The sequence below is a fragment of the Diachasmimorpha longicaudata genome, chromosome 4, assembly GCF_034640455.1.
Source record: "Diachasmimorpha longicaudata isolate KC_UGA_2023 chromosome 4, iyDiaLong2, whole genome shotgun sequence".
Taxonomy (NCBI): domain Eukaryota; kingdom Metazoa; phylum Arthropoda; class Insecta; order Hymenoptera; family Braconidae; genus Diachasmimorpha; species Diachasmimorpha longicaudata.
This window is the reverse complement of record NC_087228.1, coordinates 7,433,705-7,447,204: the sequence shown is the minus strand read 5'-3', so window position 1 is coordinate 7,447,204 and position 13,500 is coordinate 7,433,705. Positions and strand designations below refer to the sequence as shown.

General features: G+C 36.1%; 1 protein-coding gene across 3 annotated transcripts; it reads left to right on the top strand.

Annotated features, from left to right (window-relative positions):
• The first annotated feature begins 4,460 nt into the window (after positions 1-4,460).
• LOC135161759 (uncharacterized) lies at positions 4,461-12,826 on the top strand. Of its 3 annotated transcripts, XM_064119626.1 has the most exons (5): positions 4,461-4,534; positions 4,865-4,929; positions 8,279-8,442; positions 12,229-12,396; positions 12,608-12,826. In XM_064119626.1, exons 3-5 carry the CDS (start codon positions 8,293-8,295, stop codon positions 12,692-12,694), a joined length of 405 nt encoding a protein of 134 aa, XP_063975696.1. In that variant the 5' UTR covers positions 4,461-4,534; positions 4,865-4,929; positions 8,279-8,292; the 3' UTR covers positions 12,695-12,826. The 3 variants fall into 3 exon arrangements, with proteins under 3 accessions (XP_063975696.1, XP_063975697.1, XP_063975695.1); XM_064119627.1 differs by lacking the exon at positions 8,279-8,442 and having other exon boundaries at positions 4,467-4,534; XM_064119625.1 differs by lacking the exons at positions 4,461-4,534; positions 4,865-4,929 and adding an exon at positions 7,206-7,675.
• The last annotated feature ends 674 nt before the right edge of the window (positions 12,827-13,500 follow it).

Below are 13,500 nucleotides of genomic sequence, written 5' to 3'. Positions count from 1 at the left end.
ATAATAATTAAAAACAAATGAAAAATTCGGTAAAAAATTGAGTCCCCAGGATTAAAGGTTTTTGGGTTTTTTTTTTATCGAGAAAGTAATATTTAATTGATTAATAGATTGATTGATTAATAAATTGATTTATAGATAGATGAATCGGTTAATAGATTCAGAGAGTAATAGACTAAAATTATTAAAAAACAAACTGTATTTTGACTGCGAATTTTGAGTTGAAAAAATCTACTGTCAATCTCCTTATTTTTCAACAAAATTATGCAAGATATCGACAAGGTCAAGTGAATGTCATCAACTGGAGCATATATTCCTTCTCTGAACAGTTGCAATATCACAAAATATTAAACATTTCCCACATTACGTAACCAATAAATCAAATTCTCCTCGTCGCACCCCCCGGGGTCATCCCTGGAAACATTAATTCGCTTTTGCCACTCGATCCTCTCCCAACTGTCCTGAAACGTCTTACCCGCAGGGCCCAGTTTACGTAAGAACCCTTTGCCGATGGATTTATATAATGTCAAGACACGAGAAATGAGGGGGATAAATTATAACTCGTGAATTAATATAAATGCGAGGTTTTCACACCCCCTCACTCTAATTCCCCAGCAGACACAAATTGCTGGGACTCCCTGGTGGACGGGGAGAATGGAATTTCGACGATTGGACATTGTTATGAATATTTTTACGGTCGTCAGGGCCGGAGGAGTCGGCGTGGACTGGAGAATAAGGAAACCCAAGTGCCTCAGGGGGTTTAGAATCTCGGGCTAATGTGGGAATTTTTCAGGGGAGAAAATTCTGATTTTTCCACTCAGGGTTTAGTATACATATAAATTAATAAATAATTGTTAATCATAATTTCGGTGTAATGGCCGACGAATTGAACAACAAATTGAATAAACAATTTTTTTTCAACAGTAATTTGTCAAAGTTATTTTGAAAAATATTAAAAAAGCAAATTCTCAATATGCAACGACCGCCACAACACGCCACGCGTCGAATTCCTCCATTTCGCATTAATTTGGGTGCAGGCGGAAAATTACATTGAGACAGATGTTAGCAGGTAGAGGTATTGGATTCCAATGTTATTTTCATGTCACGTGAGTACACTGACAAATTCCCGGTAATCCCTAAAATGGTAGCCATTAGTACATGTGTCTCCCTAGGGAAACAATTTTCCCGGTGCATTTGAACAATTTAATCCTCAGTGACTACCACCTGCGATATTTGATACGTTGTCCACTGGCATCTCCCAGGAGTTGTGAAACATGATCTGTGATTGCCAGACTACAACACCAGCTCCCGTAATGACTAAGCTAAAGACGAATTTTCTTTAATTCGATTACAATCAGATTTTTTCCGCAATTTTCTCTGCATTAAATCCATTAATACGTGGCAAATGAATAAATGAATAAATGAATAAATAAATCAATTAATCAATCAATCAATCATTCAAGCTATCAATTAAAATGAATGAATAAGCAAATAAATCAGTCCATAAATAAATGTATTAATTAATTCATTCATTGATTAATGAATGTAAAATACAAATTATACTTTTTTTAACGTGAAAAAATGCTGTTCTTTCTGTTCTCTAAAGTAAAAAAATAATAATAAATATTGACAGAAATAAAGACATTTCTGGACGTCTCAGCATTTTTATTTTATTTATTCACGTCTCACTTGGGAAATTAGTCGACGAGATTTCAATTAGAAAATTCGCAATAAATCAAGTTCTATAGAAAATACTCTGGATCTGTTGACATTAAAGCAGTATTGAATTTTTTCTCTCGTGAAATCCGTAGAAAACCAATAGACGCATTCAATGGGAGTTCCTAACGAAAGCGCTGAGATTGTTGATTGAATTTTTTCATGCAGGGGAATTTCCATCCTTGTAATGGTGCCATTGATGAGGCAGAAAGTGCATTTGAAATGAAGACGATTAATGTCAAACCCCGCAGTTGTCGCGGCACAAATGATAAATTAAAAATTCGAGGTATTTTTCTATTTATTCAGTTTAACAAATATGTATTTCCCGATTTATTTACACATGTGAAAACCACCCTGAAATTTATGTATAATTTTAGGCAAATTCAGGCGGAGAATGAGTGGATGAAGGGGGAAGGCATCAAGTGAAAATAAATAATTAACTAATTGCCAAGAATATTTTTTTTATTCGAATAATATACCTCTTTATGTTTTTAACCGCGATAAATCATTGATAGTTATTTATACATCAATCTATATTTATATTAATACCAATATATTAATCAGTGTATTACTATAAATCAGATACCTTACAATAAGGAATTTCAATATTTTTATCAACTAAAAGTTGACTGATAAGAGAAATAAAATTATATTTTGTTCTCAATTATCTTTCGCGTTAGCAAAATTTCTTGCGCAAAAGCGAATAAAAAAACATCCCCCGGGAGATTTTCAATAAAAATGAATCATCAATGAACCAGGTTCATCTCCCCTGAATTAAATATCAGAGAATATTTCAGTCTTCAAATACAAGAGACAATTTGCTCCGGAATCTAGTCGGCCCATTCGTCTAGCTGTACTCCTGCCCCAGTGCTAAAATTTTATAACTACTGACACCCTCGCCTCCTCATCACCTCCCCTCATAAGGGTGAAACCATACACTTAAGACCCATAAGGGTCTGATTTCCCTCGTCCACAGAGTGGAAGAGACTTTGGTATTCCGACTGTGCAATTTCCCATTTTCGTTTCCGGTGCGAAACCCTCGGAAAGTCATTATTTCAATAATATATGAGTGCACACAACGTCCCGAGGGGGAAAACTCGTATGCATACGAAAATTTTCCGCTGGCTTTTATAGTTACAAATTGAGAATCAGTGTTTATACGCCATTGGATTGAATCTCTCGCTGTGGAAAAATAAAAATATATAAATATCCTCGGATAGTGCGTTCGATATCAGAGGAAATGGTGAGTGATAGGGGGTGGAGAGGGGGTTTATGATTTGAGCTTTGAAGAACTCGGTGCGATGGACAACATTTTTGGAATGAAAATTTAAGAGTTAAACCACAAATAGTGAGTTTTTTTTTCTGAAAGTAATTAGGCAATTTCCTCTTCAGATCACATGACGACAAGTTATATCCTCGAATATTTATTTATGTATCAAAGCTGTTACGGTAGTCATACTATTATTATTCCTATTATTATTATTTTTGGTACAATTTTTTTTTCTCCTGAACGGAATTAGAGAACTTTCCTTTGAGACCACAAGACGATAATTTATATCTTCGCATCTTTGTTTATGCACCAAAGCCTTTACACACGGAAAACTATTAATATTTACATTATTATTATTTTTTATATAATTACAATTATAATCTAACAACGTGACCGAACAATAATTTTAAAAGAATCTTAATATTATTTTTCTTAATTTTCTGTAGGCGTAGAAAAATTCCTAGTAAAATTGGAGGATCAAAATGCGATTGAAGATGTGAAAGTAAATGCTTTCACAATAAATTACAATATTTTTCTTTGAGAGAATGTCATTCCAGACCTGTCGTAGTGATGATGACATTTGAGGATAATATTATCCTGGGATTACAGTAGATCCTATTTCCCACAGTGAAATTTATCTGATAAGTCCAGCCCAGCCGGTACGGAGATTAGAATTTTTTTTCGCCCAACCGTCGATAACATCAGCCGCGCATCTACATTTTCCACATGCATTCGTTTGCCACTAATTCTAATATCATTTTCACCCTAGATATCACCCTAGATATTGCCAATAGTACATGATCCATTATTCACAGGTGTATTGACCTCAGAGATTTTATCTGGCGCAATGAAGAGCGAATGATGCTCACATTAATTAATGAATGGAGTACTCCATTGCTTCCGAATGGAAGCGTTGTAATCGTGATGTTAATTGTGCAATTTGTCATTTTTGGACGATTAATTTTGGGCTTCAAAGTCTTTATCGGAAATTTCATTTGAAACACATCAATTTTTAGACGGGCAATTACAGATTGTTGTTATCGACGGTCAATTATCTGTTACAGAACTGAAAAATCAGGTTTTTCAGAAAATTTATTGATGTTGGCCCAATGTCGGCACACGGTTGGCGCTAAGCTGAACCCAGGTTCACCGGATGTTGGCTCGATCTTGATACAAGGGTGGACTAATGACGCCGTAATAACGAAATGTTGGCGCAACGTTGTATGGAAAAATATAATTAGCAAATACAATCATGTGTGAAATCATAATCAATGTGCTATCTATTTATATTCACCGACGTATTACGTATCAAGTCATCTTGATTCAATTAGTCAATCAATCAATCATTTTTTATTGAAGTAATTGAATAAGGGAATTTTTCATGTTTTACGAGATCGCTTGGAAAATTTCCACAATTTGATGACTCAAGTGTTAATGCAGACCGACTTAAATAGGGAAACGATTGGCATTGAAATCATTTTGTGATAATGGGTTGCTCAATAGTGATTAGTGCTTTCCTGATGTCTATATTCGTCATTTCATACAGTCATGGTAGGATTATTATTATTACTACAATAGTAAAATCATTTAAATGATTTTTTTCATGAAAAAAAGAAGGAAAATTTTAGAAAATAGATCAGCAATTTCATTGGAAAAGTTAATAGTAACAGATAATGTGCAATAGAAAATAGTTTCTTAATGATGTAAAGAAATCAAAATGAAGGGCAGAAATTTCTAATTCCTAATCTAATTTCTAATTTCTAATTTGTCATTGATTTCATTTGAATTATAATATTATTGTTATTAATAGTTAAACATTGTCTTTTATAATGATAACTATATAATGGTTTGGCGATAATTTAAAATTATTTATCGATACAGCCCATGTGATCGATCCCCTGTTAAGAAGTCAACACGTTCGTCTTAATTCGATTGCAGCTGATCTGGTAAGTACATTCCGAAATTATTATTAATAATTTCTTATCCCAAACATTTCAATTTTTTAATTACTCAACTAATATATTCCACCTGTAACGACTCATTACGATCTTATGAACAAAAATTTCTATTTAGTTCTCCACATGATCCCCCTTCTCCAGTATTTTAAAAATATTAATCAAATATTTACTTAAAAAAATAAATCAACTGGAAATTTTGATCAACTAATTAACAAAAAATCTTCAATTAATTAATTAACAAAAAAACCCTGTGACGGCGTCTGAAAATATTGTAATTGAATTCTGGGAAACATCAGAAGTAAATCAGTAAATAAATGAACATTGTGATCGAATTGGAAAATCATCCGGAAAATTATTTCGTGAATTTTCATTACTCGTGACATTTCGTAAAAATAATTTCACAAGTAAATAACTTGTTGTTCACACCGGACAAGTTGAAAGGTCAGCAGGGGTCTGAGTGTTACCAGATTACTCCTCATAGTTTCGTTCTACGCGTTATGGACTTCTCTTATGGCCCCCATTATTTCTCACCGTCTTTCGCTTTCTCTCTGCTTCTCTTCCCCCCATTTTGATTGACTTTCAATGTAGTAACAGTCCGGGGTGACTTTTGTTGTACCTCACCGTTGATCCCGCATCGTTAGACTTGAATAATAGTTCTTCTCTCATTTTTCTAGTCCACGTCATTGTATTTATTGAGTCAACACACCGTAAAAATTAATTTTTGTATCTCCATTGGTGATGCAGACGTTCGCTGACATTCGCAAATTTATTGATGAAGTATCGGATAGATCAAAATTTTAATTATAATGTCCGTTACCGGTGAATGAAAAATTAATTTTTTTCAAAAGTTTTCTCGATGGGAAGGAAACAATTTTTTATTTAAAAAAAATTCCATTTTTTGCAGTAGTAAGTTAATTTATTAATTTCGTTCAACAACTTGTTAACAGTTTAACTATCATGTTACAAGTGACGATCGCTCATCAGTTGCATTAGAATATGTGAACATTTCGCATTCTTTTCTCCTTCAATAAAAAAAGTTTGAAATTCCCGCGTGTTTTTCGCGCCTGACTTCACGTAACTCATTGACCAATCGGAATTGAGAATGAGTAACTCGACTGTATCGATATATTTCGATGCAAAGCGACTTCACGAAGTTTTCCCTTTCGTGAATAGTGACAGCTTCTCGGGGACAATTTCTATGACTAATTTTTCTCTGTGTCGGCATTACGGATGAATAATGGATGAATCCATGATAAACGTGGGCTATCAATACATCGAGAATCGAAGCCCTAGACGCTGCCAATAAAAGGGGAAAAATCTCATAGGCAACAGGTGCTGCTATCTCCAGCTCGATTTAATTAAAGAACTTCAAAGTCTCCGTGAAAATCGCGCCGATCACCTACTAAGACACTAATTAGCGACTAAACGTTATATTCAATATATTGTCCTTTGATGAAAAACGACTGTCAGGTACTTCGGTGAATGGCACTGGAGCGTTAATCAGCTTTGTAATGAGTTTCTCGGTGAGTGAAAAGGTCAATTAGAAAAGTAAAATTTTACTTTAGTCATGTACTGTCACTTTTAGAACTCGTGGCTGAGGGTAGGCGTCGAAAAAAAATTGCTTAGATGAATAAAATTATGTTAAATGAGTTAATAGATGGAGGCTTTGCTGTGGTTGTTAAAAATTTTAAGCTTTTTCACTCCATGGAGAGAAATATCGTATTGGGAATTCCTTAGAATTTACAATACGATTTTTTTCATACGACCGAGATGACTGACGAGGTCTGGGCTAGCAGATACGGAATGGCCGAGGGTCGGCCAACTGTTGGCCGACTGTCGGCCTACCCTTCGTGCCTCGTTTCGGAATAGAGTTATAACAACTCCGTGTAAAGAGTCTCCTACATTTTTTTGTTGGATTTCCCTCCTTTCGCGAATTGCGTTTCGATGTGGAATTTCCAGGTTTTCCATTGAATTTTCCTCTCCGTGTTGACATTACATGTCTAATTTTCTAACAGTACAGTTCGTATTTTTTCATGGAGAGAAAACTGAGGTCAATTCAACTCCAGAGAGTGTGACGAACGCTGTTAGCCGCCGGTCATAAGTCTCCGTTAACTAATAAAAGCGTGAGAGTGTCGCAAAAATTTCCTGCTTTCTTCCGTATGTGTTAATTTGTTCGTCAGGGTATCTGCCATCAATTTCCCGGAGGATTCTCAAGAATGAAAAATTATGGCGTCGTTTGGATAATTATTGTCTGTCATGTCGAAATGCTTTTGTAAAAAATGACGTTGAATTTGGGTGGGATCAAAATTGTTGCATCACTATTGAAAGAGAATTCCGTGGAATTCACAGTGAAACCTTGTGATTTGATTCAGTATTCAATCGTTAAAAAAAAAAGTCTTTGGTTTTGAATAGTCGTGGTGGATGTAATAATGACTTTGAGATTTTAAAAACTTCTGAAAATCCAATCTCCCTAAAAACTGTCACTTAAGGGAGGGAATCAGTGAAAAAGAAGGAGGCGCTTGCGCGTATTGCACCCTTGGGGGTCTCACCCCGAAGTATATAGGCTGGGGGTGTTCTACCTCACCCATCACATCGAATCTCAACAATGCTGTTGAAACCTGTGGTCAACTACTCCATGTGAACTTTTAACTAAACCTTAAGCGGGAAAATTTGAAAAATCATTAATTAAAAATCCGAGTTAATTCGTCACGTGAGAATTTCGCAAGATCCTCTGGTGCTTAAATACTTTCCTTAATTTTTTTTCCATTCTATTACAAATATTAGTGAAGTGAAGTTTTTGCAAAATGTATTGGAGGGCACCAAAAACGCCCGAATTTTTACAGAATTTTTTTGTGAAGACGTGTGAATAAATTTGAAAAACAGTTTTTCGAATATTTCATCATTAAAAAGAATATTTTTCAAATTTTGCATTGACTCCTTTTTGGTGAATTGAAAAAACGTTCAGAAGCCAAATTCCTGTGAAGGAAATCTATTTTCTAGATTTTCGAAAGACAATTTTTTAAAATGATCTTAAAGTGAAAAACATCTGTCAAAAATTAGAAAAAAATGCTCTTTCGAAGATTTCCTTTAAATTAAATTGTTGCTAGAAATTTGTCCTTTGAAGGTGTCTTTGGCTTATCTTTCTAACAGATATTTAAAGTCCAGTATTGTTCTACATTCCAATTCTTCCAGAATTTTTTGCTCAAAACACGCGAATAAATGTGTAGAAAGAACTTTGGGAAACTTTTTTAAATTTTGGATTCTGAGATGTTTGAAAAAACTGATCTTCCGGTGGGTCCTTCACTGAATTGTCTTCTTTGTTGATTGGAACACACAGAAATTATTCGCGACATGGGAATGTCGGTGGTGACAGTGATCTTCATGGTCATCCTCGTTGTTACAACAACTGTTGCGCGGGTTCTTCCGAAGAGGAGCTTGGCTGACAATCTTTCCGAGTCGTACGACTACGAAGATTACTCGGGAAAACAGGAGCGACATCCAGTGAGTTTTTACGATTTTTTCTATCGCGTGTGCAAGCACTTTCCCATTTTTTTCAGACTCCAAAAAAAATTGCGATATTTGCAGTGTTTTAAATAATTATTTGATAAAATATTTCTCTGCATAAAATCGTAATGAACTGAAAGGTCAGAGGGGCCTCTTTATACAGAAGCTGCTGTAACTGTGGTCCAAAGCGCGGCATCGCCGACAGTCGGCCGACAATAAGCCAACATTGGCCGACAGTCGGCTCACCCTCGGCCACTCTTCATCATTTACCACATATTATGACATTACCCAAATTACAGTACTCGAAGAAATAAACATTAAAATAAATAATACAAGAGTAAAAAATCGCGAATGCAACTGATCTTACTTCCACTAAAGAAATACATAAAAATCAAATATAATCTACGAAATCAAGTCCTATGTATTTCAATAAATACCTCTCAGGCTTCAGGTAAATACCCGGAGCAAGACCCGGAGGTAAAAATTGGTCTAATCAATATTTTAAATAAATAAAATTAAATAAAAAAAAAACATGTTTCGTGCGATTTTCCATTGATTGCATTCGAACAGCTGGAAACATCTCTCGTAGTACTTCTCCTCTGAAACTCAGATGATGGGATGAATGGGTGAACAATAATTAACCGAACAATCTCTCAAGTGCGCACTATCTTCGCGTGAGATAACGCGAGAACGTAAACTTTGAATAATTGAGAGGAGATGTGAAAAGCAGTTGAACGGAAATGCGGAGTTTGCTGAGGCGGGATTGGCCGGTAAAGTTGTTTACAGCTCCTGGCACACAGTTATATCGTATTTTATTCGGTTGAGGTGAAACACCGGTGAAATGATAGCGGGGAATTTAATATTCCTCGGTATGAGGGGCTCCAGCGGTTCGATAATATGAATTTCACTTTGAAAGTGTGAGTTGTGTTGGTATTAAAAAAAAATTAATTCCTGGTCGGGAGGAACTGGTGGGCCGCGGTTGGACCAGCCTTGGACCAAGATAAACCTAGTCTGTACTGGCGCCATTGCTTGGGCCTGACGTGGAATATGGTGGGGTGAAACAGTGAGGCCCAACCTAGGCCCACCAGTATTAAGCGGGCTTCGGGGCAGTTATCGAAGTAATGTTGGCTCTAGATTGGCATCACCATCGGTCGAAGTCGGGCCCATCCTAGGGAAAGGTTTGTCAGTTTAGAGTCAACAAAGTTTGGCCCTGTCGTCGATGTTTTGCAATTTCTGCCGGGGACTTCGTGTGAAATTCAACCCGAGACGTCTGGCCCCCAGGATTCCATCCCTCCCCCGCGATGACCCCGACGTGATTGCATTTATTAGTCGGATATGCTCCCGGAATGATTCGATGAAAGGATAATTGGCGGAATGGCGCTTACCACCCGCAATCCAATAATATTTTTATGGTCTAGTGGAAATCAGAGTTTAATACTTTTCGGTCAGCAATATCTACTCCGACGATATCCTGTGATGTGCGGTGTATTCATCCGTGAGATCCTCCCACGAAATGAATTCTTTTCAGGATGAGGATCGCCTCCGCTGGCAATAGGCTCCTCTTATCGGCACTTTTTCTCATATCGTGGCCATTGTTATGTTAACGGGGATTACATCCTTCAAAAATATCACGACGTTAGACAGTTGCTTTTTAACTCAATGGATTTTACGGAGAAAATTATGCGCACAGGAAAATTCAGAGGAAATTACTCGGAAAAAAAAATCCAGGTGATTGATTTATTTAATGAATTCCTGAGCTTTCCTTTAATTTTCCAGAACTCCTCGGAATTGTCTGGAATTTTCTTAAAACAATCGCTTCTTCTAGAAAGTTACCTTTATATATCGAACAATCCCTTGAATTTCCTTGAGATTTGAAAATATTCGGAGATTCAGACAAAAACAAATTCCGCGAATTTCCTTAAATTATTTAGAAGTTGAGGATTCTAGACAATCGCGGAATTCCCTTCAACTATTGCAAAACGTGTCAGATGTTCCTAAAAATCTCAAAACACAATTTTTCAATTTACTCGAAATTTATAGAAAATTTCTGGATTCTTCAGGAATTCCAAGAAACTCTTTAAATTTTGCTAGAATTTTTTCGAATCCTTTAGCGGTGACATATTTTTTCTCTAATCCCCTGAATTCCATTGAATTTCCTATTTCTTTGCATTCCCTTAAACATTGGCAATTGCTAAATTTCTCTCCAAACTTTCAATGACTGGAATTTTCTAAAATTCCGATCCATTCGATTCCCTCTCAATCCAACGAACGAATTATTAATCATCGCTTCTTATTACCTCGTAATAAAACGATATTGTAAATAATGCTATGACTCGTTATGTTTACCTTCGATCGCAGACGCGTCCTTCGGGAAATCATAGAACTTGAAAAGCCAATTTGAGAAAACATTAAATAAACTTATTGCTATTTACCGACTGCTCCATTGCCAACGCCGTTATAAATCTCGGGACGATAACTGTGGCCATTCGCCAGATGTTTTATTGACGAACCTACACTTTCCGGTTATACTCATTTCATTTATTCACGTCTTTATTTATTTATGAAATTAATAAACACGGCGAATGAAGTCGTGAAGTGGAATTCATTCACAAGTAAATAAATTTGAATTAAAAATCCCTTTTCTCTGTAAAATTCAATTACTTCAATATTTCAGAGGAATTCTCTGAACATGAAATTTACGAATTCCAGAAATTTGAATTTGCGATTCAAACATTTCATAAAAAACCGTCGGAACTGCGAATGATACTTCGATTATTCTCAAAATATTTATAAATTCTCAGAGAACTTTTTCAAAAATTCCACAACACCAAAATTCCAGAGGAATTCTCTCAACGCAAAATTTTATAATTCGAGAAATTTGAAATTTAGCAAAATCACATGAGCTCCCACTATCTAATATTCTCCATTGACCGGAATAGACCAAACACCCGGTTGCAAAATCATTGCAGTAGGAAATCGCGATTGCAGTCGATAGACCGTCGTCGACCTACGAGATCATTATTTTTATCGTTCATTCATCACTCCCATCGGCCTCTCACAATTATCCCTGTCCTCCCCACCCCCAAACAGCGAGCAAATCACTAGGAAAAATTGAATAAATCGATACGTCGACGGCTCTAAAACGCAAATAGCACCAGATGATGTCCCACCCCGTCGTATCCCTCCTGGAATCACGTGTCTGATGGAAATGGCTTTTTCCACTTACCGCAGTACATCGAGAGTAATTTGACGTCATAAGGGCTCGTTTCGTTTGTTCTGGGAAAAGTTTCGGGGAAACAGGAGGGGCCCACAGCGTACGAAGACTTCATGATTGATATGATTGTCATTAGTCATTAGGAAAAAAAATATTTTCTTTAGCGCTCTCGAAGACGAATCAATTTGTTATATTTGATAATGTCTGACGGTGGCTCTTGGGTTTTATTTAATTAATCATGGAGAAGTTTATTGGTAAATGTTGAAGTTTATCGAGGCACTTACGCCCCTCTTCATTCTGGTAATGGAATTTGTAAGTTTGAAGGATTCAAAGTGTCGAAGTTTGAAATCAATTTCGTTTTTAATCATTAATTTGTGAAGAATATGAGCCGATTATTGGAATGTCAGAGGAGGTGGATTAAATAAATAATTAATCAGTAATAATTGATAATAATAATAACATGTAATTAATAATAATAATAATAACATGTAAGACGGGAACTCGGGAGAGAACGGCTGGAATTTAAAATTAATTGAGACTTGCAAAAATAATTAATTAATGGTTTGCAGGTAGAAGAAAAAAGAGCTGCACTCCTTCTCGACAGATTGATGGTGGCCCTTCAAAAAGCCGTTGACGAACAGGGAATAGGCGATTCGCGAGGTGGAAAGGAACTGCTCAGGACAAAGCCGAGAGTTGGAGCTTTGATCGGACCACAACCTGGAGGGAGCAAAACCGGGGTATGATAGAGTTATCGATCACACAATTATATATAAATATATTGATCAGGTAGACTTCGATTTTACGTCACATGTTCTAGAAATAAAAATTGCAAATGAGTTTGAATTTTTACAATTTTTTTTTTAATTAAGAGATATACGTCAATGATTTTTTTTTTAATTTAAAATTTAAAAAAAAATCGTTAAAATTAAATTAATTTTTCATTTTCAGATGGACCTGCAGAGACGAGGGCCGGCCAACGGTAGCGTCTACTGGCGCTGCTACTTCAACGCGGTAACATGCTTCAAGAGGAAGTGATAAAGTGAAATATAGGTGTCAAACTACGAATTATTTTCTTCATCATAATCGGCTATCTCGTGAAAACTCGATGCAATTATGTCTGACGCGTTTTATAATTTATTTTTGAAAAAATAAAAATGTCCATCCCAAGGGAGCGACTATTATTTATTCTCAACTGCGATACATAAAAATTCATTTCAATTATTTATACAGAAACAGTATTAATTTCGTGGTGACACGATATTAATTCAACGGTCTACTCAATTTACTAATTAATTGACGTTAATAGCACATAAACAAATGGTGAAGTGTCGTGATATCCATAAATGACTGACCACTATTAATACATGTATAATTGGTATATTCTTGAGGAGAAATATGAGCCCAATTATTTACTGCACTGCGGCTGTAATATTTTTTACACACCAAAAATCAATTCTGCCATAAACTGGACATTAAACAAAAAAACGTGCGATCAGAGTTCCACAACCTCCAATTAATAATCTTCAGTTCTTTCTCCATTTTATTTTTAATTAATTGAGCCCTGAAATCCATACACTTTTAAATACTTTCCACTAGGGGGCTGTGCCCCTCATTCGCTCCGATCATTAATTCCCTAAAGGGGGCTGGGCCCCTCGCGCGCTCCGCTCATCAACCGAGGGGGGGGCTCAACCCCCTCGCTGACACAGAGGGGCTTAGCCTCCTCACTCGCTTCGCATATTAACCCAGGGGGGCTTGGCCCCTCTCATCCTAATTAGCAAGTAATATCATCATTTTTTTTTCGCAGACAACGACGTTTACCCCTTCCATCCCCTGAAATTTTT

Excerpts from the sequence above, each read along its gene's own strand:
- LOC135161759 (XM_064119626.1), top strand. The coding sequence starts at position 8,293 with ATGGGAATGTCGGTGGTGACAGTGATCTTCATGGTCATCCTCGTTGTT. Across the intron at positions 8,443-12,228 it reads GAAAACAGGAGCGACATCCA|GTAGAAGAAAAAAGAGCTGC; the intron begins GTGAGTTTTTAC and ends AATGGTTTGCAG. Across the intron at positions 12,397-12,607 it reads CTGGAGGGAGCAAAACCGGG|ATGGACCTGCAGAGACGAGG; the intron begins GTATGATAGAGT and ends TTTCATTTTCAG.